The sequence below is a fragment of the Terrapene carolina genome, unplaced genomic scaffold (genome assembly GCF_002925995.2).
Source record: "Terrapene carolina triunguis isolate 2854851 unplaced genomic scaffold, T_m_triunguis-2.0 Scaffold23, whole genome shotgun sequence".
In the NCBI taxonomy this organism is placed as follows: Eukaryota; Metazoa; Chordata; order Testudines; family Emydidae; genus Terrapene; species Terrapene triunguis.
The window spans coordinates 955,599-983,291 of record NW_020664374.1 but is presented as its reverse complement, the minus strand read 5'-3'; the positions used below and the strand labels follow the sequence as shown (position 1 = coordinate 983,291).

Genomic DNA, 27,693 nt, shown 5'->3' with positions numbered 1-27,693 from the left:
GCCCCTACTAAGGGGCAATGAAAAAGACACACATATTGGCTAAGATTTTCAAAGCTGTCTAGATCTGTATGCCCATTAAAATGAATGGGAATTAGGCATCCACATAATGTAGGCAGTTTGAACATTTGAGCCATTGATTTTAGCAACTTTCCAGCTTCTGAACTCTTCAACTTTCCTACTATTCCTACTTCAAACTATGCATAAACTGTTGCTTACTTTGTAATATGGCTGCCTACAATTTAGATTCAGATAATTTGCTTGAATATACTTTTAAAACATCCAATTTAAAAATTATAGAAAAGAAAGTTTAAATCAGAACTATTAAAACTATTTTAAAAATTGAAGTAGTCAATCTTCAACTGAGAATAGCAATGATTTTCTGGAAAGGTTCCATACTGCAGCCAAAGCCCTACTGCAAGAGACTAAGGGCTTGTCTACATTACTGGCTGGATCAATGGGCAGCGATCGATCCAGTGGGGATCGATTTAAAGCATCTAGTCTAGACGCAATAAATCGACCACCGAGCGCTCTCCCATTGACTCCGGTACTCCACCAGGGCGAGAGGCACAGGCGGAGTTGACAGGGGAGTGTCAGCCATCGAATTACCACAGTGAAGACACCGAGGTAAGTAGATCTAAGTTATTCACGTAGCTGAAGTTGCGTAACTTAGATCGATTCCCCCTCCCTAGTGTAGACCAGGCCTAAGAAGGCCAACCATGCACCAAAGTGGCTCCTGCAGTGGCTGATCTGACAAGCATTAGGAAAAAGAAAAAATGGTCCAGATAAACTACACTAAGAATCTGACCTGAAAAGGGAAGCCATAACCCACTTTCACTGGAAACTTCACGACCCATCATAGTCTCTAGCCAAATTAGCTACTTTTTTCAAAGAGGAAGGTACTTTTAATAGGCTTTGAAAAATAATTATTTGGCATGTTCTGAAAGATCAATCTTTAAAGTACATTTCTAATTAGCTAAAGAAATATCCTGGAAGAATAGATTTGAATATGAATTCTGTAACTGGCCATCTCTGATATCTTGGTTTTTTACTTGGATAAAACAGCAAGAGACTAATTTAGCCTTGGAGCTAGGTATTTCAGCTCAGCTCACTGGCTTTTAATGAAATCGAAACAGACACAAGTAATTGCTTTTTACCAAGCATTTGAATAAATGAGAGGTTGGGGTTATTTGTACTTAGATTATTGATTAACCATTTATTTTCTTCTCTGCAGTCTCAGTCATATCGTCAGTCCTAATACTTACAGCCAGATTCTGCCACTCTATCTTGCAGTGAGTCAGTACTGTACTCTTCAAATTATCCCTCTGAAATCAGTGGAACTCCTCATGCTGAATGTGAGGGAGGGTATCAGAATCTGCCCCCTAAACATTAACATGTCTCAAGACTAAAATATATTTTTGATGTAATATATAAGAGCTAGAACCTACAGGTAATTAATTGATAAATGTATTGAGCCTTAATAAACAAGGCATTATACCACCAAAATCAGGCGAGGTACAATAATAATAGTTGAGCAAACCAGGAAATCATGATTGCACAAAGTATTTGATTTCTGCTTAAATATATAAGGATTTGATCATAATCCCTTGATCACATGTGAGTCAGGCCCCTGTGCACAGACCTTCCAGACAGAAAGGGCAGAGTCAGCTGCCTTCATAGAAAAGTTCCCTCCCTGTCATCCCTCGCAGAGTTCTGTGGTCTGCACACTGGGGCAGTGTAGGAATAAATGAGAGGGAGTAGGAGTCAGCAGGACGGAGGCTGGGCCAATAGATCATGCACCATCCTTCCACCAACTCTACAAAGGTGTAAACGTAATATAGTTTAGGATAATACAGACACTGGTAGTCCCAGGGTCAGGCACCATCTAGGGAAGCCCTGATGATAGTATGACACTATTGCTGTCTGGGAGCAGTAAGGATGGTTTCCAGGGATACAAAGCCAGCTGTGGCCTCTGGATGGAATTGATCTGTGAGATGCAAACCCCATCGCTTCCATGAGCAAAATAATTTGGGAGAAACTCCCTGAGAGGAACCTGGCAGAGATTTGCTCCACTGTCAACCCCTACTGCCTGGTTTTCCCACTCCAGTGGGTGGTTCAGTCCCTGATTTATTTTTAAAACTTATTTTACAAGATGGGGTGTGTGTTTTGGTTTTAATTACACAGGCCACCCAGGAGGCCCTCCAGGCTAGATTAGAAAATCAGATGAGAGCATTAAACTTTGTTAGCAGAAAAGTAGGCCTGGTTTCAAGGAGAGAAAGAGTTTATCCTTGGAAGTGAGACATTGTTCATTAGAAAATGAATGTGATAAAGCAAACTAACGCTTCAGGGATTGTTCACCAAAAAATATAGAATGCTCTGCACAGTAGCGAAGGTATATTTTTTTAAAGTGAAGATTTAACCAACTGTATTTGATCAAACAAACTTTTTAAAGGAATTGTTGCATGTGGGTGCATGTGCAGTTTTTCATGTGTACATGTAAAACTACTCAAGATAGTTAAGCCCAAAGCAGACTGAGGAGAGTTACAAAATGGATCTCACAAAACTGGGTGACTGGGTAACAAAATGGCAGATGAAATTCAGTGTTGATAAATGCAAAGTAATGCTCATTGGAAAACATAATCCCAACTATCCATATAAAATGATGGGGTCTAAATTAGCTGTTACCACTCAAGAAAGAGATCTTGGAGTCAATGTGGATAGTTCTCTGAAAACATCCACTCAATGTGCAGCAGCAGTCAAAAAAGCAAACAGAATGTTGGGAATCATTAAGAAAGGGATAGATAATAAGACAGAAAATATCATATTGTCTCTATATAAATCCATGGTACTCCACATCTTGAATACTGTGTGCAGATGTGGTCGCCCCATCTCAAAAAATATGTATTGGAATTGGAAAAAGGTTCAGAAAACGGCAACAAAATGATCAGGGGTATGGAACAGCTTCCATATGAGGAGAGATTAATAAGACTGGGACTTTTCAATTTGGAAAAGAGACGACTAAATGGGGACATGATAGAGGTCTACAAAATCATGACTGGTGTGGAGAAAGTAAATAAGGAAGTGATATTTACTCCCTCTCATAACACAAGAACTAGGGGGTCACCAAATGAAATTAATAGCCAGCAGGTTTAAAACAAACAAGAGGAAGTATTTCTTCACACAACACGCTATCAACCTGTGGAACTTTTTGCCAGAGGATGTTGTGAAGGCCAAGACTATAACAGAGTTCAAAAAAGACTGGCTAGGTTCATGGAGGATAGGTCCATCAATGACTATTAGCCAGGATGGGCAGGGATGCAAACCCATGCTCTGGAGTGTCCCTAGCCTCTGTTTGCCAGAAGCTGGGAATAGGCGACAGAGGATGGATCACTTGATGATTGCCTGTTCTGTTCATTCCCTCTGGGGCACCTGGCATTTGTCACTGTCGGAAGACAGGATACTGGGCTAGATGGACCTTTGGTCTGACCCAGTATGGCCATTGTTATTTTCTTCTGTTCTTCTTCTTACTATTATTCAAGAGAATTTATTTCTGACACTTGAGGTAGCATATTTCACATAGTTTGGGTCTATTTGAGAAGTGTCAGTTCAGGAACAGCTATTCTATGCAAATAATACATTATGTGAAATTGATTTTAATTATAATTATATTAAATTTAATTAAAATAATTATTTTACATTTTGACTGTTAATTATACTAATCATCTCAATAAAGTGACATATGAAAATCATTCCTTTATATAAACATTTTAGGTAGAGATTTAAGCATCACTTTTAAAAAAATATCCAGTGCTCAGCCAATTGCTTTATAATTAAAAATTAACCTTATTATCTCTTTTCTCGGTAAAATTCAAACTAGTGTATTCTCTGCAAAAAATCCAAGATTCATTTTGAATATCATGCATTTAGCTAACCAGTAATACACTGAAGGCATTTTTCCTATTGTTCTATAAATGTCATAATATCCCATCAAAGGTACATGATTTAGTTTCTATGGAAACTAAAGAAAAGTATTTTGTCTACCAGAGTCTTTTTTTCAGTATAAATAAGTGTTATTTTTCCCCTTTTTCTTAGGTGCGTATCCAAGACTCTCACTGAGCTTTAAGTTAAAGAGAAATATTGGATACTTTATTCTTCAGACCTACATGCCCTCTATACTGATTACCATTTTATCATGGGTGTCATTCTGGATCAATTATGATGCATCAGCAGCAAGAGTTGCCCTTGGTATGTGATAAGGATGAGTGGGACATTAAAATGTCAAACTAAATGTAGCCTTCAGAAGTTGTTAAAGACTGCAACATGTCAGTATATTGATATTCCAAGCTCACTTATTCCAAAATCATGTCACTCTGTATTGAGTCAATCGTGCTTTGTTCTCCCCCCAAATGCAGAATGTAACTATCATTAAATCTCTAAAGTGAGTTCCTTATCTAGAGCGCAGCTCTCATCAGAGTAAAGTGGCTCCAAACTACCTTTCCACACACTCCAGATCTTGGGGCTGTCCAGGGACCAAGCCATCCCTTGGCCCATGTTTTAGGGCTGTTCTAACTTACATGGCAGGAACAGTCCTTAAAAACCATTCTGCTGCTCAGAAATTGTCAGACTGTAGGATGCTACAGTCACCGCCCCTGTGCCTTCCCCTGCTCAAAATGGAGGTCCAGTATGCAGAGTTGGGGCAGCAGGTGGCACCAACTTGACACCATCTGGAAATCTCCAGATGCATTTTTAGAGCAGTTTTAAGCCCCCTTTGCCCTACTTTGTCCTACTGGAGTGGGACAATGGGGATGTAACATGGGTTGACAATCCAGTCCTAATGTTTTCAGATTAAAGTTTCCTTTAGGCTTGTGACAGTGCTTTCAAAACATCCCATACACTATATCTCAATTATCATTGAGGTACACTACATATTATTATAGCCTCCTTTTAAAGGTCAGTGGAGAGGAGGAATACTCCCAGTGGGCCAACCAATATCTCTGTTTTAAATTCCCGTCAGAACTGTGGTATTGAATAAACAGGAACAGCTAGATAGAAGTCACCAAGCAATATCACACTCTTGCTTAGCCCATACAATTCTCTTCTTGGGGCACCTGGAAAGCGAGAAAACTGGGTAAGGCTGCTGGCCTGTTTTATTGTTTGTTTTTTTGGCTAGTCATGTATCAAAAGATTGCCCCACTTTCATGAGTTCTACCCCAATTTAGAGGCAGGAACTAACTTTTTGTCCTGTGTTTGCACAGCACCTAGCACAGTGGGGTCCTAGTCCACATCTGGGGCTCCTAGGTGCTACGGTAATGCAAATAATAAATACTCATAATAACAATCAGTCAGCTACACCCAAAGGAGTCACAAGAGCCCCACTGGTCTCTCTCTCCCACTGACCGAGACTGTCCTTCAGAGGCCAGAGATCAATCTGGTAGGTTCTTTTGAGAAAGCAGCCAACTATCAGTATGCATGAGTTATTATGAAGTATGCCACCCAGTACCTTTAACCTGTCCCCTTGGGCTCCATAACATACAAGACTATGAGCCTGATCCTGTATGACCCTGTACCTTGTGTAGTCATTTACACTAGTGCAAAGTGGGTGTAAAATGCTCTCAAATCGGAGTGATAGTGTTTTACACTCACTCTGCACTGGTGTAAATGACTACAGTACTATGGAGTATCAGGCCCTATAGCTTAGATGCTTGCTAGGGAAGGGATTCACTCATAGATCCTTGTTCACTAGGAAAAAGCTTTGTTTTTTGACTTCTGCAAGAGGCCTGTGTTCTTCTAGAGGTTAAGATCCTCTGGTTATGCCTTTGAAGGTATGTCTACCCTGCAATTAAACACCCATGGTGTTAACTGACTCGGGCTCGTAGGGCATGGTCTTCAGGACTCTAAAACTGTGGTATAGATGTTTGGGCTGGGGCTGGAGCCTGGGCTCTGGGACCCTCCCTATCACGAGGTCCCAGAGCTCAGGCTCCAGCCCGAGCATGAACATCTACATCACAATGTTACAGCCTGTAAATCGAGCCCTGCATGCCCAAATCAGCAGACATGGGCACAGTGGATGCTTAATTGCAGTTTGGACATATCTTGAGGGATGACTGGTAAACAGTTTAATATGTTGCAGGGTATGTTGAACACATTTATAAATGCCAAGGCCTGACACAGGGATCAGTTTGATCTCATCCTGATTTGGACTCCTAATATTAATGCATTGAACCAAATTCTGCCCTTATTTGCACCTGCGTGGTGCCATTAACTTCCTTGTGGTATTTTTAAGCTACTGCAAGCTGATGAAGGAAATTTCCCAAAACAGAAGAGAAAACTAAAACATGATCTGCTAAAACTTGTAAGATGCCCACTGTTCTATTTCTTTGTTTAGGAATTACAACCGTGCTGACTATGACAACAATCAACACTCATCTTCGGGAGACTTTGCCTAAAATTCCCTATGTTAAAGCCATTGACATGTATCTTATGGGCTGCTTTGTATTTGTCTTCTTGGCCTTACTTGAATACGCCTTTGTCAATTACATCTTCTTTGGAAAAGGCCCTCAAAGGCAGAAGAAACTTGCAGAAAAGACAGCAAAGGCAAACACTGACCGCTCAAAATTTGAAGGCAACCGGGTAGGATTCTTTAATCTCCTAAATGTAATACAGTGACTTGTTCTATTACAAACAAAAAATGAAGAAACACAAAGAAAAACCCTGTCTCCCTTTTCATGCAAGCAGTTTGTGGGCACAATTTTTCATGTATCCAACTGAGTGCACGTCTGCATCCTTAAAGAGGTATTTAGATACCTAAATGACATAAATTGTTCCCACAAATAAACATGGGTGCAAAAAGAGAGGTACATTTAGGATTGATCTGAAGACCAAGGCCATAAATTCAAAAGGTATGATTGTGACTTGGGCTGTGTGCTGCACAAGGGAATAAGAAGAGGTAAGAACTCTTTGCACACCATCAGTCTGGGCGTGCCCACTTACTGCCTTCTCCTGGAGTTGGTGGGGAGGGAGTGGCAGGAAATAGCTGGAGCATTGATCCTATCCACTAATTCATTGGTCAGCACAGCTGAGCCAGTGTGTGTGGTGGCATTATTTACTGCTGCTGTAGGCCAGCAGCAAATTTTTACTCTTCACCCCTGGAGGCAGTGGGTATGTAGCAAGGGAACTGAACCTCAAATGGGTGTCTGAAGCCCAAGGCATCCTGGGACTGTTGGTGGGTGGTGCATAAAAGCACAGCCTAGTTCTGTAATAGTGTTCCTAAGCAGATCACCCTCATGGTTATCTTTATAAGGAAAGAAGATTTTGGAGGCAGGTTTGTCTGTGAATGAATGACAGAACATGCAGCTGCCAAGGGACAGCTGGGAGGAGAGGGAAAGAGTATGCTGCACCCTGTAAAGCAGATTACTCCTGATTCTCAAGTTCAAGAGGGAGCACCAAAGGAACTGTGCCTCAGAGGGGTGTCTCAGGCACAATGCCGCCTCGAGCAGTGCAATTTACACATCACCCTTTGCTGAGGGCTGTGCCTAAGATCCCAATCTAGCCTGAAAAGAGCAGAGGCAAGCTTGCTTTATGTTCATGTTTTTACAAACAACATCCCAATGTTAAACACCTGAGTGTCAGGATGACAAGAGATACCAGAAGTCTATAGGAAAAAGATCACATTGGTGAATATAATGTATTGGTATTGTCTAGACTCAGCTGAGTTCAAGGCCAGTGTGGAAGATGGAAATTCCATTTGGCAAAGGATTTCAAGATTTTCAAATTTGTTTTCATTTCAAATCAGAACAAAACCTGTAAATTTACAGTTTCAACACTGTCAGAACTTTTTTTCAGTTTTTCTCTAAAACAAAATGTCAATGAGATTGATACGATTTTGTGAAGCATTTTGATTTTATGGAACTGCATTTTCCATGAAAAATGGTTATGCTTAAATGTTTCTGACCAAGACTATTTAGTACTCCTGTATATTCTACCCCCTGTATCATTACAAGTGATCACACTGACAAATTAACTAGCTGTTTCTCAAGTAGCTGTATAATGTAAAATAATTGCAACATACACTTTATGACTCTGGGACTATATATCATTCTAAATGTGTCAGAGAATTGTGCCTGATTATCCGGAGCTTATTCCTAGTAAAACTCTTTTTAAACTAATGAACCCATTGTAGTCTGACCATATTATGCAACCAAAACTTTATCACAGTTGGCAAGTATTGTTTAGGACTAAGCTAGCATGGAGAATGAATTTTCTCTCCTCAAAAGACAGAAATGGAAAAGAAGTGTGTCACAATGAAGGCAGTAGTTGAGGTTAAGATAGACGCTGGTAATTCTTCAATCCGAACTATCTGTCAAATGTAATCCATTTAAGTGATTTAAGTCATTCAGTGTACTTTTTTTAAATGAGACCAATATCTATCTCCCCATGGCTCACTGTTCTTCTGCCATGAGATCAACGAATCCATCTTTATATTGTTAGGAGAAGTGTGAATATCTTTAGTACTAATAGAAGTGAGGTGGTAATAGTGCTGATTTAAGCCCGGTGTTGTGTGGATGGACACTGTACACACTTCCCCCCATATAGTTCACCAATTTAGGGCACTCCTGACCTACGTTTCCCTTGCTATTATACTTTTGCCCCCGCCCCTCATCACAGAGATTGTGAATTGTTCTGAACTTTGTGGTCGTTAAATAATGTGCACAAATGGGGACCAAAAAAACCTAATTTTTACTTGTGACCTGATATCAGGATATGAATTCAGGTCTCCAGAGGAGAAAGAATACTGTACAACATAGCCCTCTTAGGGATCCTCTTGTGAAGAGAAGTCTGAGTAATGTTGGAGAAACAGCATGTAAGCGTGTTGAATATGTTTTTTTTTGGTATTCAGAAACACTTAGGATAAACAATGTAGCATGTTCCCATTCTATGTGCTAAACATTTTGTCCCCAGTCTTCAGCTGGTGTAGGTTGTTATAGCTTCATTGAAATCAACAGAGCCAATGATTTCACTGCAGCGACACTTGTTTACATCAGCTGAAAACTGGGGCCATTAGATGACCATCAAATTATATATTGTCACAGAAATGATACTGGAATTGCCCAATTCACATTTTAATTTACACCATCATAGATATTAATATATTTCAGGGTTAGAATTCAAGCAGATTTTTAGCTTTTTCTAAATGTTTTAATGACCTACTGTGTTTGTGTGTTTTTTTTTATTTTAATAATCTAGCCCTAGCTTACATGCAGCCTTTAGAAAAATATTTATTTTCCATTTATAGTCAAACTAAAAAGGAAGAAAGGCTAATGAGAGAACAACATAACAGTTGTTCAAGACCTCAGCTTGATTTAGTGCTGTGGGCAAGAGGGTCAGCAAATACTGTGGGAGATAGTACACCTACCTGGAAATTAGAACTTTGTATTAGTTTCACTAGTAATCCCTCTAGCTAACCCAAAAAACTGCCACTGACTGGCTTTTGAGGGAGCTGTGTCCAGCATTCCTGTGCTAGAGAGGGAGGTTTGTTTCTGTCAGGGTCCTTTTGGATGGGGGAAGTAGAGAGATAATTATTAAAGGAAAGCTTAGAAGACACCTTGAATGTTACAACTCATGCAACGCATACATTCAATGCTGTTTATTGGTACAGAAAGTAAAGACATAGAGCCTGTTAGGACAGTGCAGAGTCATCAGATGTTGTTCCATGAGGATTTCCTCTGTCTGGGAGAATCATCAGAGGATATATTGATGCTGTAGTAACTCCTACATCAACCACATGCCTTGGCTCCTGCCACAGGGGGGTGTATGTCTGGGGGAGAAGGGCATGGGCACTGTGCGCCTACTCCTCCCTGGTCATCAGAACAACTTTAAGCCGACAGTTGGCCTGCCCCAGGATGAGGGCAATAAAGATGGTATAGTGCTGCCTGGGGCCCCAAGCCCCAAGCTGCATTGAGCACAGCTCAGCCGGACCCCAAGCTCAGGGCTACAAATTTTCAAGCAATTGGAAAAGGAAAATATAATAATAATTAATAATAATAATAATAAATTAATATCAGTTGCACATCTTATTTATTATTAAATAGAGAGCTGTAACTTGTAGGCTAGAGGGAGAGCAACTTCCTGGTCAGGATCTGAGTTTGATCCCTTGGGCAAAGGGAACAGGAGGAGGAAGAGGAATGCCACATTACTGTCACTAGGAAGCCTTCCAGCCATTGAAAGTAGTAGCATCAACGTGAAGGATGTTTATACTGTAGCTCAGCTTTTACATTTCGTAGGACTAAAATCTGACATACACGCTGCCAAGCTTGGTTGCAAATATTCCTTTTAGATATGTTGCAAAAGGGCTTGGCATGGTTTCATGGTCTTATTTGACCCCACAAGAAGAATATTTTCAATAATAGAAAAGTTATGTCTACTAAAATCCATTGGTTTGGGAGGTTCTTTTACCTGATGATTAAGTCAGATTTAGAATTGGGACAAAAAGTCTAAATATCAAAGCTTTTCATGGAATGGAAAGTCCCAAAAAATTTTCATTCAGAAATGCCAAAATATTTTGCCTTCAGATCAGTTCAGCATTGAATTGTGTCCACATAAGCTGCCATTGTGCCTCATGGGAGTTGTAGTTTAGGTGCCTCATGACCTCTCTCTTATCTATACACTGGGTTCCTCAGCTGAACTACATCTTTCATGATGATTCAAGATAATGGGATTCCCATAATTCACCACAGTGCTTCAAACTGAAAGACCACAAGGTATCATGGGAGATGTAGTTCAGGCAGGGAGCCCATAGAGGAGAATGGAGATACCCGAACTACAGCCCTTATGATGCACCACAGCAGCTCAGGAAGACAAAGATTAATGTCAAATTGACCTGAAATAAAACATTTCAATCCAGATGCATGAACAAAAATGCTTTTGATTCAGGTCAGCTTGATCTGACCTTTTCTTTTCGATTTTCCTGATTGAAAATAATAAAAAAAGGGAAAATTAAAATGTTCCTGCAGAAAATTTCAGTTTTGTAGTAACTACATTTTTTGTTGACAGATTTTTCATTGGAAAATTCCCAAACAGCTGTATAATTAGTACTACAACTAAAGCATTAAACTAATCATTTTTAAGGAACTCTGCGACCTACAATAAAGCTCTTTTCCACTCCTTCATCATTGTGAGAAGCATACCCTTATCCCTCTCCAAAAATCCTGTCAAACAGATGCCTTTTGCAGCCTACTCAGAAGCTCGAAATACAGACTATTTCAGATCAATGGGGGAGCATGTTCCAGTATCCTAGAATCCTTATGGCAAACACCCTGCCAGCCACCCTCAACTCAAGCATCCCTGCCAATCACAGTTGTGGCACATATTCAATTAAAATATCATCTTTGTTCTCTTTGCCCTATTTGGTGTCAAGATCCCAGCACAATACCTCACAAGGTATCCAGCACAGTACAGGAAATGTAATGGTTCCGCTGACATTCTGTTAGGACCACATTATCATGGAAATCATACCATTCTGCAACAGTAAGGAGAAAAATGTGATACCTGAAAAACCTCGTAGTAATTGTTGTGCCCTGGCAAATTACCATGGCAGTTTTGGTTGACCAGGATTGTAACTAGACTACTTCTGATAATTTTACATGTGTAAGCCAATTGTTGAAACAATTAATATACAGCAAATTTTTGGCTAAGAACCAATTTCCCTGTTTTGATCTGCCTGGATCTGGCCAGCAATAAATTAGATAATAGTATGATACTCCTATGTTCAGCGCACACACACACAGAGAAGTTAGATAAAAACATAAACACTCTTGAGGTTGCAGTGTAATGCTACTTTATTTTAGAATTCAGAACGATTACACACAAGAACCCCAAAACAGAGAAAGAGATAGTCTGCCCCCAAGACAGCAAAGCACAACTTCACTGTGATTTAAGCTGTCTCTTTCCAGACTGACTGCTCCCAAATCCACACTTCACTGTAGACCCCTGCAAGCAACACCCGAAAACTACCCCCTCACACACACTCTTAAAATGATAGTTTGCAGTTTCAACACAGTCCTCAATACACCACAGATACCTCCATTAAATGGCATACAGTGGTGCAAGTAGAATTCATTTCTTACCGGTGCGCTGCACTCATGGGAGAGACACAAAGGGGGGACACCAGCTAACGGGCGGGAACGTGACCTCCCCATGTGACCCCCCCATGTGACTCCTTCCCACCCCCAGCCCAGGGCCCCCACGCTCTCCCCGTCCATTCCTCATGATCCATCCCACGTTACCTGGGGGGGAGGGGCTCTGTCCTCCTCCCTCTGTGCCAGAGACTGCTGAACCACAAGGCTCTCTAGAACCACAGCGGCGAAAGGAGCAGAATGTGGGGCTGCCAGGCGGCCCCATGCCAGCAGCTCCTCTGGTGCGTCTGTACCGCCCCCAGCCCTTCCACGCAGCTGCGTCTCCTGCTTGGGGTCTGTACAACAGCCCCACCAGAGGACAGGGCTGGGGTGGGGAGTACGGCCACGCTGGACGAGCTGCTGGTTCCCGGGAGAGCCCTGTTCTCCAGCGGGGCTGCTATACAGACCCCAGACAGGAGACGCAGCTGTGTGGAAGGGCTAGGGGCAGGGCTGGGGGCAGTACAGCCGTGCTGGAGGAGCTGCCGGCATGGGGCCGCCTGGCAGCCCCACATTCTGCTCCTCCTGTGTCTTTTCGGTACACCGTACTGGCTATAAATATCTTACTTGTACGGCAGACCAGACCGGACCGCCATACTTACACCACTGATAGCATGTCAAATTAATGAGAATTTTCAGTTTTCTATAAAACAAGGTCTTAGACAGGAGTTTCGGGGTGGTTGTTATTTGTTTTCCTTTACTGACATATATTTGTTGTCTAGTGTTAAACAAGAGATCTTGGTTTTTAGCAGATGTAAACATCTTACATCAGGGTTTTAGATTGGCAAAGTGCACTTATTCTTTAAACATGGCATATTGCATTGAGTAGAGTTACTGGTAAACTACAAAGTATTCCTCCATATAACATGGGTGAAACCAGAATGCCATTATAAACCTTATTTTGATCCTTAGCTTTAAGTTTTAACAAACAAATAAAAAACAAAAACAAAAGCTATAGATATAGAAATGTAGGACTGGAAGAGGCTTTGATAGGTCTTTTAGTCCAGTCCTCTGGACTGAGGTAGGACTAAGTATTATCTAGACATCACTGACAGGTGTTTGTCTAAATTGTTTTTAAAAACCTCCAATAATGGAGATTCCACAACCTCCTTGGTAATTTGTTCCAGTGCTTAAGTGCCTTTACAGTTAGAAAGTTTTTCCTAAATCTCCCTTGCTGAAATTTAAGCCCATTACTTCTTGTCCTGTCCTCAGTGGTTAAGGATAAAAATATATCACCCTCCTCTTTGTAACAGCCTTTTACGTATGTCATACTGTATGGAGCGGTTCACGAGTGAGAATACCAACCTCTGGGCAGACTGTTAAAATAAGGGCACAAACCCCAATCCGGTTATGAGTTCTGTAACTAAATTTCACCAACCAAGTAACAAGTGTGAACTCCTCAGGCACTCTAACTTCCTTAACATGGAGTCACAGACAGGCCCTGTGCGTACTCCAATTTATCTTGCCACCAGGCAAGCTTGACTCTATGATAGATGGTCGCTTTACACCAAAGATCACAAAATATTTAGGTTAGTCCCTGTCCTGGGTCAGTTTGCACCTTAGGATGTGTCTACATATCAAAGAAAAACCCGTGGGTTGGCCTGTGCCAGCTGACTTTGGCTCATGGGCTCAGGCAGAGGGGATGTTTCCTTGCTGTGTAGACAACTGGGCTCCGGCTGGAGTCTGAGCTTTGGGACCTTCCCCCTGGCAAGATCCTAGAGCTCAGCTCCAGCCTGAGCCAGAATGTCTACACAGCAATGAAACAACCCTGCAACCTGATCCCCACAATCCCAAGTCTGCTGGCATGGGCCAGCCGTGGGTGTCTAGTTGCTGAGTAGACCTACCGTTGTATCTAACACAAAGACAAGACTTGTAACCAATCTTGTAATAAACTAACTAAAGAGTTATCAACTAGGAAAAAGAAATGAGAGTTATTTACAAGGTTAAAACAGATAAATATACACACAAATGAGGTGCAGGCTTGGGTTTCAGATGGTGATAGAGCTGCTGAAAATGTGCCAGCTCTATATGTCCATTAGGGCTAACCGAGGTTAGTCCTGGGGATCTCTTGCTTGTGTTTAGGAATCTTTTCCTGTTAGAGTCTAAACAGCATAAAAAGACCCTAATTCTTTCTGTTCAGGAATTTTTTCTCCCCCCACCCCCAGAGTCCATGCGATGGTGCGAATGCTTCTGCACGTAACCTCCTCATGTGTGGGTGGGGGGAACAATTGTCAAAGTCTTTGTTTCATAGTGGCCCATTTGGCTTCAGTAGTCCTTCCTGACGGGCAAGAGATAAAACCTTTTGTAGGAATCCAACATTTTGCATCAGATGAAGTGTTTGCTGAGTTACAGAGTTTCAGAACAAACGTTTTACCATAATCGGGCAAACACTTAAGCATTACCTTATATCATGGGATACAGATATTATATGTAGGATTACAACATGCAGAATCCTACAAGAATTCCATACAGTATAAACACAAAACATATTTTTATAACACTAATATTTATTTTAACAATACTAACCCACAGGTGAGCCAGACTGGTTTCCAGCTATGCATTCGTCAGTGTTCAGTGAGGCCCAAGGCCTTGGTATAAGCTGGCACCTGGTCTGCCAGCATCACCACATACTTGGTGACCGTTATCAGGTCCCACCCCAGATTTCTCTTCTCCAGACTAAACAAACCCAATTTTTTCAATCTTTCCTCACAGGTCATGTTTTCTAGACTTTTAATCATTTTTGTTGCTCTCCTCTGGACTTTCTGCTATTTGTCCACATCTTTCCCAAAGTATGGTACCCAGAACTGAACACAGTTCTCCAGTTGAAGCCTGTATCAGTGCTGATTAGAGTAGATTGTCTTTGTATTTTGTTTTAGACTTTTTTTTTGTTAAAGTTTCAATAATATAGGAGGCATAGTTTTGAAATAACAAGCCTTTGGAAATTATCCTCTTTTAAAATATTTATGGTGCTTCCTGATTTTTCATCCATCTCAGTCTCTAAATAGAATAATGTAAAAATCCATCACTTCACACACATGCAAGGACTCTCATCCCTCAGAGGTGGGGAAGATGGGGGTTTGAGTAAAATTGATTCTGAAATAAGATGTTAACAATTTGAATATTTAGTCATTGCTGCAGGGCTGAAAGTAAATGAAACAGTTACTGGTACGGGGGCCTGGCTCCGGATCCCCAGGAGGGACAGGGCCTCGGGCGGAAGGGGTGGGGCTGGGGTCAGCCTCCCCCAGTCAGCTCATCCACGCTGCCTGGCCCGCTCCACCCGGGGCTCCAACGGTTATTTAAAAGGGGCTTTAAAAGGGCCTTTTAAATCACCAGCCCCGGGACAACTGCCCCTTTTGCCCCGCCGTCGGCGGCCCTGCCGGTAAGGTCCCTACCTGCATGGCCGCCGATGGGGGTAAAAGGGGTAGTGACGTTAAAGCACTGTTGTGGCAGCACTTTAAGGAGGGTTCTGTGCTGCGGCAGCGCTTTAACGTCGCCGCCCCTTTTGTGCCCCTCTCCCTGTCGGCGGCCCTGAGACAATTATAAGTGACAATTGTATGCAAAAATGTTAGTTGTACTTTACAACTCCTCTGTGTGTCTTTCACTTCTCCTGCTGACTGCCTCATTCTATGGACCATGCTTAGACTTAGCTACCTTGCATTCGTTTTTGCAAACCTCAGCTCCATATACTCATACAAACAACAGATCCAGATTGTTACTGTGGTGAAAAAATGGGACTTCTTCACCCCCACTGAGGCTTTTTAACCCCACTGCTTCGCTACCTTGGGCCTTCGCCTTGCACCTGGGCACTCCCACTGCAGGTGTCCTTGTCGCCCACAGGGCCAACATGTCCGTTGTCCCCTGGGTTTCCTCACCCAGTGGGCCTTCCCAGGGCCTTGTCCCTTTCCCTGCTCTGGGTGAGGCTCCTTGCCCCCATCCCAGTAGGGACAATCCCTCCTTAAATGTCCCTGCCTCTTGCGGGCGTAACAAGCCCTGTACTCCACCACTGGCCTCCTGGCCCTGGTGCAGGACTTTTCCCACCACTCTCAGCAGCTCTTCCTAAACTCCCATCTCAGGAGTCTTACTAGGGCCCGCTGCTCCCTTGCCAGCTGCCCGGCCTGCTCTTGGAGGGCCCCCTTGCACCTCCCATAGTCCCTCTGGGGTTTCCCGGCTCCCTTGCAGCAGGGAATCCTGTCTCCCTTGTGGGTCATCTGCCCCCTTCTGCCAGGGTGCTGACACCAGGGCCCAAGCAGGGATGGCATAAACACCTTCCGTGAAGAAAACCTCTGCGTAGGAGGGATCCATCATCCCTCAATAATGGCACAACTTTCCCAGTCCCCACAGTTCCCCTTGTATCAGGGGTGGACTGCAGTTGCCCACATTCTCCACCACGTGTAGCATGGTGGGCACTCCCCGCCGCAGCACCTCCTGCTGGTCATCCTGGAATTAGCTTAGTTCCAGCCTCAGAGCACCTCCTGCTGGCCGGTGTCTTCCTACCCATGCCTGCTTCCTCCTGATCTCCACCACTTATAGCACTTCAGGCCCCATGTCCCTGAATGGTCAACAGAACTTTCTTTATGTACAGAGGAGCATTCCACTGGCAAAAAGTTGGTGGAGGACTGGAGCTGACTCCTGCTCCAGCCTTGCTCTCCAGCCTTGCTCCCCATCCCCAGCATACCGGGAGGGAAGGGACAGATTGGACACGTGGAGGGATGTGGAAGAGTGGAATCCATTATACTCAATTCTCCACTGATGTAAGGTCACTGAGGAACCCAAAGCCTTCCGTGAAGAAAACCTCTGCGTAGGTGGGATCCATCATCCCTCAATAATGGCACAACTTTCGCAGTCCCCACAGTTCCCCTTGTATCGGGGTGGACCGCAGTTGCCCACATTCTCCACCACGTGTAGCATGGCGGGCACTCCCCGCCAAGGCGCCTCCTGCTGGTTGTCTGGGAATTAGCTCAGTTCCAGCCTCAGAGCACCTCCTGCTGGCCAGTGTCTTCCTACCAGTGCCTGCTTCCTCGTGATCTCCACCACTTATAGCACTTCAGGCCCCACGTCCCTCACAGACTCTGGTGCCCCATACCTTGGGGTGCTGCCCCACAGCAGTGCCCCCACACTCTGGGTCTCCCCTCCCAGGGGAACCCCAACCCCCTAAGCCCACCTTGCCTCAGTGACCCACTGCCAGTCCTCATCTAGCCCCTTCCGTCAGGGACAAACTGCAGATCGCACAACAGTTTAGGGTTGAGAGTAAAAAAAATATCATATGCAGTTGAAATTGCAGGATGAATTTTAGTTGGGTAAATTTAATAACTAGAACTGGAAATTAGCCTGGACACCGGGGTTAATAAAATATTCTTACGCAAACTGACATGGAGGACCCTGCAAAGTGGATTTAAATGGTCAACAGAACTTTCTTTATGTACAGAGGAGCATTTCACTGGCAAAAAGTTGGTGGAGGACTGGAGCTGACTCCTGCTCTGGCCTTGCTCCCCATCCCCAGCATACCGGGAGGGAAGGGACAGATTGGACACATGGAGGGATGTGGCAGAGTGGAATCCATTATACTCAATTCTCCACTGATGTAAGGTCACTGAGGAACCCAAAACCAATGGCATTACTTAGAGCTATTTCTCAACAACTGTAATGTCCACTTGGGCTGGGAGGCATGGGAATAAGGAACCACAGTTGGCTCCTTGATGCTCCCCCGTCTCCACTGCATTGAAGTACAGCAGTGAATCTGGCCCAGGATCTTTAATGACCTTAAAGGATCAGAACTTTATTTCATGATCATTCAAAAAGACAGCCCCTTCCAAACAACACCCTGTCCTCCAACACCATGCTCATCATTGGCTCAGTACAGGCTCAAAGGAAAGAGTGCCATTTTGTGACTCCAGTCACTGGTTTCCCTTCCTGCATCCCTTCGCTGTTGCCCTGATTACAAAACTGTGTAAATGACTTTGGAATGGAGAGTGTAACAGAAAAGTTGTAAAGAGGTCCACTGTGGTTCCAAAATGTAAAGCATTCAAGATTTCCTTAGAAATACTTCAGTAATGAAAGCAGAGCTGTTCCTTTCATCTGACTTTATGTGTGCACTTTGTCTCCTAGGGATAGTAGTAAATCTAGTGTGGAAAAGCTATTCTAGTTTTATTTACTTCCCTATGGTGCAAGAGCTGTCAGCATGATTCTCCACCCCCACCCAGCAATGCAGATAAATTACTGAACTACACCTAACCCTCTAAAATGGAGTTTTTCTAAGGGGGGAAAAAAGTGTTGGGCTGTGGTCAATGTGCAATTGCATATCATATGCTATTTTTTATTATGATCCTGATCCAGCAAAACACTTAAGCATGTGCCTAATTTTAAGTATATGAAGAGTACCATTTAGTTTGATTTTAATGGGGTTAACCTTGTGTGAATGTCAGACACATGGTCTCCAATTTTGTTTATATATGAAAACAAGTTTGGAATCCTAACGCTGTGAATTTCCTTTCGCAAACAAGGTGGATGCCCATGGAAACATTTTGCTAACATCTCTTGAAATTCACAATGAAGTGGCAAGCCATGAGGTTACAACCAGCGTTACTGATGCTAGGAATTCAACGATATCCTTTGACAACTCAGGAATCCAGTACAGAAAACAAAGCGCGCATCGGGAAAGCTTTGGAAGGCGTACAATGGATAGAACAGTGCCCCACAGCAAGAAGAGCCATTTACGGAGGAGGTCTTCACAGCTAAAAATAAAAATCCCTGATCTAACGGATGTGAATGCCATAGACAGATGGTCGCGGGTGGTGTTTCCATTCACATTTTCTCTTTTCAACTTAATTTATTGGTTATATTATGTTAACTGAGTGACTGTACTTTTCTAAAAGACTTCAATAATAATACATGAGATATTGCTCTGCCTGTCAAGTTTATATATATATGTATAATATGAACTTTTATTATATATAAAATACACATGTATGTGTGTATACATATATTGTGGAAGTGTGTGTATATATAGACACTTGCACAGAAGTGTACTCTCTATATATACACGCACGCACACACACACGTATACATATTCTGAGGTTATGGACAATTCAGTATAGAATGCACATTAGAAGAACTTTTTTAAATTGAAAGACAGGTGTCCTCAAAACAGTAAGCCTTGAGAAAATTGAGTATTGTATAATCTCACTTTGACTGTCATAGAAATTTTCAAACAGTTGTAATCATATATCAAGTCAGTATTCGTAAACATTGATTGTAAAAGCTGACATACACGTTGACCATAAACCGACACCTTTCCATTGGTAAGTTTAAAATGTCATTTGTATTGCATATCAATGTTACTTTGATCAAGCCAAATTCATTTTCCTTGCTAACAGTTCTAGTTTTTATATGTTGTAATAGATTTTTTTCCTGTCAATTTTCAGTGATCGCTTGCTTTCTCTTCTGCAGTAAGTAAGCCTAATCATAGGGCGAGTGTTGCTTTAGTGTTTTGGAGAAATTCATAATGTTTCCAAACATCCATCTTAAATACCCATCAGCAATGAAAGGAATTTTTTGTAAGTACTAAAATGTACAGTGCAATTTTTTCACTTGGACTGGTTCCAGCTAATATGTCATTCTGAAAAACAAGCACATTTTTAGTGTAATTTAGCTAAGAATTCAACCACTGCCAATGTGTTCTGCATCTGCTATAGATTTTAAAGGTCATTATTCTAGTGAAAGCATAAAGACATCTCAGGTTATTTGCTAATTCAACATGAAACCATCAAGCTATATTCTTTATTAAACATGCATTCACATGATCAAACATTCTTATAACATTGTATGTTAATGTAAAATATATTTGCATAATATGCATATATATGTATATTTTATCAAGATTTTTCTTTTTGTGCTTGCTATTGTGACCGCATGCTATGTCATATTTTTGTTTCTGTGGTGTTACAACTTTTTATTATCTAGACTTAAGCAAAATAGACCATTTCTAATATTTCAATAACAGCATTTTCATATTTTATTTTGTACATATAGCATATACACGTAAATTCATACAGCTAGTATGTTCCAGTCACAGATCATACCATAAATGATAGCAAACAATAGGTCTTGTTTCAGCATTAAACATGTTCAGGCATTTTCTTTATGCAAATGTGGCCACTTTTGTTTTCATTCCAATTCATTCCTTCATCAGTATCCAGACTTTTTCACTCTAGTAGGTTCTAGTAGTAAAGATACACCAGTTTTGGAGCTGTAAACTTAATTTACTATTTAACAGAACTAGACCTTTCTAAGGAAAAAAATGATATATTTTTTGTAAACACTGTTTTTATCACATACATCCATAAATAGAACCAAATAGTACAGTTGTAGACATAGATAGAAAAGGAAGTTAAGGGCTGGGTCCTGCCAGCTGTCTGCCTACAGAATTCCTATTGATATCAATAAGAACTTGGCAGGTGTTGTTTCCAGTTTGGAGTGCTACTGACAGGCATTAGTGGAGGGAAAACGTGTGGATATGCAACTGCCAAGTAAGCAAGATAAGATGAACCTAAAAAGTCTGCCTTTGATCTAAAATATTCTCTGTTTTCAAAATATCTGACTTGTTTGTAAGTACAAGTAAGTGATATTTATGCTGCTGCAGTGTAATTTCTTCATTCCCACTTTAATCTGTTCCAAGGTACATAATTCTTCTGTAAAACTTTGTTCCGAGCTGAAACTCAACATACAAACTCAGGCTGCAAGATCTGAGTCACAGTCTGATTCTTGGGCTGATGGGTTTGCAATAATGTGCTCTCCCACACAAGTAGCTTGTGGCAAAGCTGCGATTTAATCCTCAGTTGCTACTCACATGAGTAAAGTTAGACACATGCACAAGAGATCCTGGGATCTGGGCCTTAGTGCTCATACATATTTGGTTACAGTGGGTTTAGACAGAGTGCCTGTTACTGTCGTATTTAAACACAGATAAGCTTTGTCAACAATATAGGTCGAAGAGCTTCAAAGCTAAAAAAATCCATTTTTTAAAAATTTCCCAATACAAATTTGCATTCTGGAGCATGACATATTTTGAGCTTTCTAATAACTCATACATTTGCAAACTGACAATTAAAGAGAATATTTGCAACACTGGCATCATTACAAACATTTAAACAATTTCAAAACTAAAAGTACACATTTAAAAGGGATTTTAAACCCTAAAACTACATTTATGCAAACATTCTGATTAACAAAAACAAAAATAAAAACCAATTTATAACTTTCCATAATTTTTTTTAGAAAAAATAATACCTCTAAACCTATCCTTGAGCAAGCCTTGCAAGTAATGCTCTGCACAGCTGTGCTGAATAATTGGGTTAAATTCCTTCTTCTCTGGGCCCAGATATGCAAGGTGTTGAACACAATACTGCCAAGTCTCATGATTTTATTATGAGTCACTGTATATTTTCTTAAAACCCCAGGTCCTGGAGTCATGTGATCATGCAAGACTCAGCATTCATTAAAAAAAATAATACTAAGTTTGTAGCTCTCATGATTGTGGAAAAATACCTTAAAATTTGACCCCTACAGGCTCAAAATACAGAAGACAAATAAAAAGAATCCTAAATGTATTATTGTTTAAAATCTCATGATTTGTAGGCCAATTTGTAAGCCATTTTGAGAGGGGCCTGACTCACAATTTTTGAACGCATGTGACTGGCATCTCTGGGAGGTGTAAACTCCTCAACTCTCATTGAAGTTAATGGCAGTTGAGGTTGGTCAGACCCTCATTTGATCATCCTCTTGCTTCCAGGCAAGCAAGCGGGGCCTTCCATTGGTTAACAACAACCCTTCTAGACATTTAGGGCCCAGTAGACATCCATTGAAGTCAATGGTGGGCTTTTAACTGACATCAGTGCGGGTCGGATCAAGGTCTTGGAGCTAGATTGTAACCTGACAATCTGCCATGAGGCAGAGGCGGTGCATATCTACACTAACCCAGGAACAGACTAGAGAACAATTTGGGTCTCAGGCTTGGTCCACACTGGGGCGGGGGATCGATCTAGGAAACGCAACTTCAGCTACGAGAATAGCGTAGCTGAAGTCGACATTTCCTAGATCGAACTAAGTTTACTTACTGAGGGTCCACGTGGCGCAGGCAAGCTCCCCCGTCGACAGCGCTTCCTCCTCTCAGCGAGCAGGAGTTCCGCAGTCAACGGGGGAGCGCTTCTGGAATCGATTTATCGCGTCCAGTTGAGACGCGATAAATCGATCCCAGAAGATCGATCTCTACCCGCCAAATCAGGCGGGTAGTGTGGACCTAGCCTCAGAGAATCACAATTCACTTACTCCCCTGCTTCCTCCTTTCTCAGTTGTGGGGAGAGTAAGTTAGGCACCCCTTTTCATGGGGCAGTTTATTCCTCCATCTATTTAAAATATATAAGTGAATATTTTAAGTGCTCCACAGGATTTTGTCTGCATGAGTCTAGCTGAATTCCATGGGGGACGCATATTTCAAACCTTGAAACCTTCGGCCGATCTGATAAAAGCCAGGGAACTCTAAATTAAGGCTAACACTCCATCCTGACACCATTGTGCCTTTTGTCCATCTTCCCTCATCTCCAACCTCACCCGTCACGGGCGCGCACACACACCCCCCCCCACACACACCACATGTTAAGAACAGTGTTTGTCTTAACTTTAAATTTTCTGGCTTGTGTGAGTGTCTTCCAGAATGTGATTTTAAACTAACACTAATTATTCTAACCCAGTTACACCAGAGTAATGTATTTGGTAGCCAGTTAACCCTTTTCTAATTCACAGTGTAACTAAACAGTCATTTCCTCATCATTCATTCAATAAAGGCATAGAGGAAACTAGGATTATCCTGTGTTGTAGCCCAAAGGTTCAATAAGAAGTAGAAATATTATGGTGGTTAATTCTAAGTTGATTTCATCCCATTGTCAAGGTAAACTAAAACCCAATCTTTTGTGCTTAGGGCACATTTATGTGTTTTTGGTATTTTTCAGTCGTGGAAAAAACTAGAAGAGCAAAAACTGAATGATGATGAGATGCTATATGAACATGTTGATGAATGAATACTCAATCATTAAAAAGGGACTTAAAGATTAATCAGTTCTCTTTTACTTGGTGGGGAATAAAGTATATTTGGTGAATTTATGTTTATTCTGATTTTACATGTCCCTGATGTTTAGTCAGATATTTTTAAAATAAAAGTTGAGCAGAAAATGATTTCCCCAGTTGACATGAAAGTAAAAATAAATGCTTCTTCACTTGGAATCCACCATACCCTCAAGTGTTTTCTACAGCATAATGAGAGGAATGTAAAGTTACATCCACTTTAACTTCAAGAAATACTTTGTGGCATACCCAGGCTTGGGAAGGAAAGGCATAGTCTGGTGCGAGCCATCTTCACTTCCTGTTGAAGACTGCATGATCTTCCTCCACTTCATGTGTAGCTTCTACCACCCCAGGAAGCAAAAGAGAATGTGAGATCTGAATGAGACAATGCCCGTTCTTGACAGCAGCATTCTGTACACTGTCTCCATTAATCAAATCATAGATTTTTTTTTAAATCAAACATTTAAATGTAGTGATTGTTCCAGGAGTACTAATTGTAATCAATATATTTTTATTATTAATGTAAAAATTGGTTTAGAGGACACAGAGTACTGAAGGACTCCAGTAGATTTAAATAGAAGTAATCTACATAACAGTTACAAGGAAGATAAAAATCAAGAGAAAGAAGGATATTCAGAATGAAGACTGGCTCAAGGTCCTCAAGTCCTGGATCTCTGGGAAAAGATAACAGTGTTCAGAACAGACCATCTTCCTCTGATTTGAATCTTGAAGCAACTAATGGTTTGTGTCACGACCTAAACGATAATTAAAAGTATTAGACTCTGTGGGCCTTATCCAAAACTCAATGAAATCAATGAAAAGATTCCCATTGATTTCAAAAGGCTGTGAATGAGTTTGACACACAGGGAGTTTTTCCAGAATAGCTATTCCTGATTAACTTTATGTACAGATGCTTTTAATCCAGAATGAGCAAGCATTATTCTGAATTAGTTTAATTCATTGGATTAAGCTAATTTAGAATAAGGAACTTTTATTCCAGAGTAGCTATGTTTACACATGGAGTTACTGAGGAATAGTTAGACTGGCTTAAATCCACACTCTATCTTCTTCCAGATTTATTTTGAGTAGACGGTCCCTACTCAAGTCTAGATCATGCTAATTTCACACATATTTAGGATCTTGTAAAGAATTGCTGAAATGCACATTTTAGCATTTTGAGTGTGAGAATTTCTGGTTAAATGTGTCTTCAAGTGTATTCGTTTTGAACATACTGTACAGCTAGATATATATGGTAGATAGCTATTAAACCCTTACAGCCACATCTAATAATTGTTAAGGGACTTGAACTCCCATTGCAAGTGAATGGGTGGTTTGCCTAAAATTAATAAGGTCATTTGTTTGCACAGCATTTTGGGGTCGTTAGTTTGCCTGCCACAAATGAAAAACAAATTTTGTGTCTAACTGTCTCCATAGAAAATAAACTAATAGAAGAAATAAAGCAGGCAGCTGAAAAGTAAGTCCAAGAATAAAAAGAGCCCTCACACTTGCTTTTTTTATTTTATGGAATAAAGGCAGCAATGGTTACAGTTGCCTTCAAACTCTTTCTAAACGTATCGGGCTTAAATTGCCTAAATGACTAGTGGCTTTGGATCCCTCAATTTTTAAGTGCTTTCCTCGAGACACCATATTTTTAGAAAAGCTGAGCACCAAGCTTCTCAAACTGGGCCCAAAAAATGGCTACTTACTTTTGAAAATGTAGGCCCAGGTGTGCTGAAGACATAGTGATATGGAGAGAATCTATTGTGAAACAAATCACTAAAATGAACTGCAAGGTTGAACTATTCGTGGTTAAACTAAAAATGCTAAATTCCAGCAATTACTTACTCCACTGCAAAGAAAATATTAGAGGGGAATGTATTTGGATGACTAATCTAACATTTGTAATGTGCTTTTATAGCATGGCTCTGTCCTGACACTGCAGCATAACTGACATTGCAGTACATTCTCCCCCTTGGCATCACAACAGCCGTAAAGCTTGATTGCTCAGATTTAACTCCACACACTTGCATTTCAGATAGTACCTATCCAAGCCAAAATAAAATGCGACGGGTGAAGCAGTCACCATGCTACAGGCAAACACTGGCTGTACTTGTCTGTCCATGACATCATAACAATCTTCAGGTTATTCATGTTAATTTCAGGGTTAATGTATTTTGTTTTATAAATTAACCATTTGGTGATAATAGGACTGGTGCTCCTCTCATTGCTGGCACTGCACTTTATATGTACATATTGATTTGGGGGGAATCCTAGGGCTTGTCTACACAGTGGGGTAATGCAATCTGGGGGGGGGGGGGGGGATTTCTAAAGCATACTAATATGTTGCACATCAATTGGTCCATGCAGACCCTGCTGAAGTTCACTAAAGATTCCCTTCTGCTTCAAGCAGCATTACATTAAAAGCACACCAGCAGATTCTATATGGACCAATTAATGGCCAACCTGTTAGAGTGCTTTAGAAATCACACCCCATAGAGCATGTTACTCCACCATAAAGACAAGCCTCTAGCATCAAATGGTGTTTGCCGCCCAATTCACTAGGCCCCCTCTGCACATTTTCTGTATTTTACATTCACATTGCAGGTGGGGGGTTTTGCACCACTGAACCAGTTTGTAAACAGATACCTAACTTATCTGTGGGCTCAAGCCTACAAACACTTGCTACTGAGTAAAGTGATTACTAGGGCTGAGCAAAGAATTGATTTTTTTTAGTTCAGCAGCTGAACTGAAAAATCTGGAAAAAATCAGTTTGTTTCAATCTGAAACTGATTTTTTTTTCTCACTGAAACAACTGAGAAAAAAATTGTGCAGCTTGATGAAAACATTTTGAACCTCATTTTTAAATGAAATATTGATTTGAATTGACCATTCTTTTCTAAATGGTTTGTTTTGAAAATGTTTTTATCTTTCTATGTAAAATAGAGTTAAACTTTGTAATGATTCCTGAAAGTGTTTTTATAGTAGTTTCCTATGTTTCCAAATCAGATACCCCTTCTAAAGCCCTGATTCAGCCAAGCACATAAGCATGTGCTTAATTTTAAGCATGTGAGTAGTCCAACTCAGGTCAATGGGATTACTCACATACTTAAAGTTAACCACATGCTTACATGGTTGACTGAGTCAGGGCCCAAGTGAGAAATCAGTTCAGTTAGAATATCAAATTTTGAAACCCAAAACAAAGAACTTTGGCTTTAATCCTTAATTTGCTGCAAAAATAGCTTCCAAAGAAGCTTTGAGGCGGTGTAATAGAAAGAACTTTAAAAATATCTAGTGCTTCTTCAAGGCACACTGTTTCCAACGCTGCCATTGCTGATGTTTATAGTGACTGGGAGTGTGACGATAAATAAGCAACGATTTCCTCCCAATGGCCTGAAAGGCAGCCAGATCACTCCACCTGAGGGTTCCCCAGAATTAGTTATGCTGTAGCAACAGTACTCCATGCCCACTACCGGTGACTGGATTTACCCCACAAAAACAGAAATAACTCAGGCTGCCTTGCATAGGTGCTGGAACTAGAGGTGCTGGGGGTGCTGCTGCACCCCATGGCTTGAAAAGGTTTCCATCTATACAGGGTTTACAGTTTGGTTCAATGGCTCTCAGCGCCCCCACTACACACATTGTTCCAGCGCCTCTGTTGCTTTGAGATGGCCAAACTGATGCTGGTTTGATCTGCAGCATTTTGTTTACAGTCAGCAAATCCAAATGCTAATAAAACACAGTATGTAGAAGATACAATATGATGTGCGCCACAGCTTTGTTCTGCTCACCTTTCCTTCCCTTTGCAGCATCTGGGATGATAAAGCAAGATAAGTTGATTACAGCTCTATGACAGTAGAATACATGCGTACAGCACTGGCTTGGTGTTCATTCTCGTGTTGGCTGCTATGAAATCACCTTTTATTACGTTTTGAGATTGGAAAGCCTTGATACGAGTTTATGTCCATGCCATTTTCACAATACGAGATTAATTCTAAAATCATAAAGAAAAAGAGAGCATTTCTGAAAGACCATTACCCCTGTACAATATAAAAATAAGGAGCAACCACAGGGAAGAGTTTACAAAAAAAGTGCAATTTTGAGAAACATTTTCCCATATCCCCATAAAATTGGCACTTTTGACTTTACCTGATAATTATTATACAATAGTTTGATAATATTTATGTTATTGCAACATTTCATAATTTTCCCCATCACCACCTTCAAACAGAAATATGTACTTATTTTCTAGCAATAAAACACAATAGCCCATATGCTGCTCAGATATCAAAGTGTACATTGCATGGTTCGTGAAACAACCACACCAGTAACAGCAACCTTTTACTCTACGGGGCATAAATTTCAAAATACTATGTAACTGGTTACACCTGCAGAGTGTTCTTGGTTTGTAATAATT

General features: G+C 41.1%; 1 protein-coding gene across 1 annotated transcript in view; it reads left to right on the top strand.

Annotated features, from left to right (window-relative positions):
- LOC113406130 (gamma-aminobutyric acid receptor subunit beta-3) overlaps positions 1-19,076 on the top strand; it is a 152,630-nt gene extending 133,554 nt beyond the window's left edge. Inside the window, exons 7-9 of the mRNA XM_026648984.1 lie at positions 4,090-4,242; positions 6,383-6,627; positions 18,665-19,076. Of these exons, the coding sequence (XP_026504769.1) occupies positions 4,090-4,242; positions 6,383-6,627; positions 18,665-19,015 (749 nt within the window). The 3' untranslated portion in view covers positions 19,016-19,076. The remainder of the gene's footprint in view (positions 1-4,089; positions 4,243-6,382; positions 6,628-18,664) is intronic.
- The last annotated feature ends 8,617 nt before the right edge of the window (positions 19,077-27,693 follow it).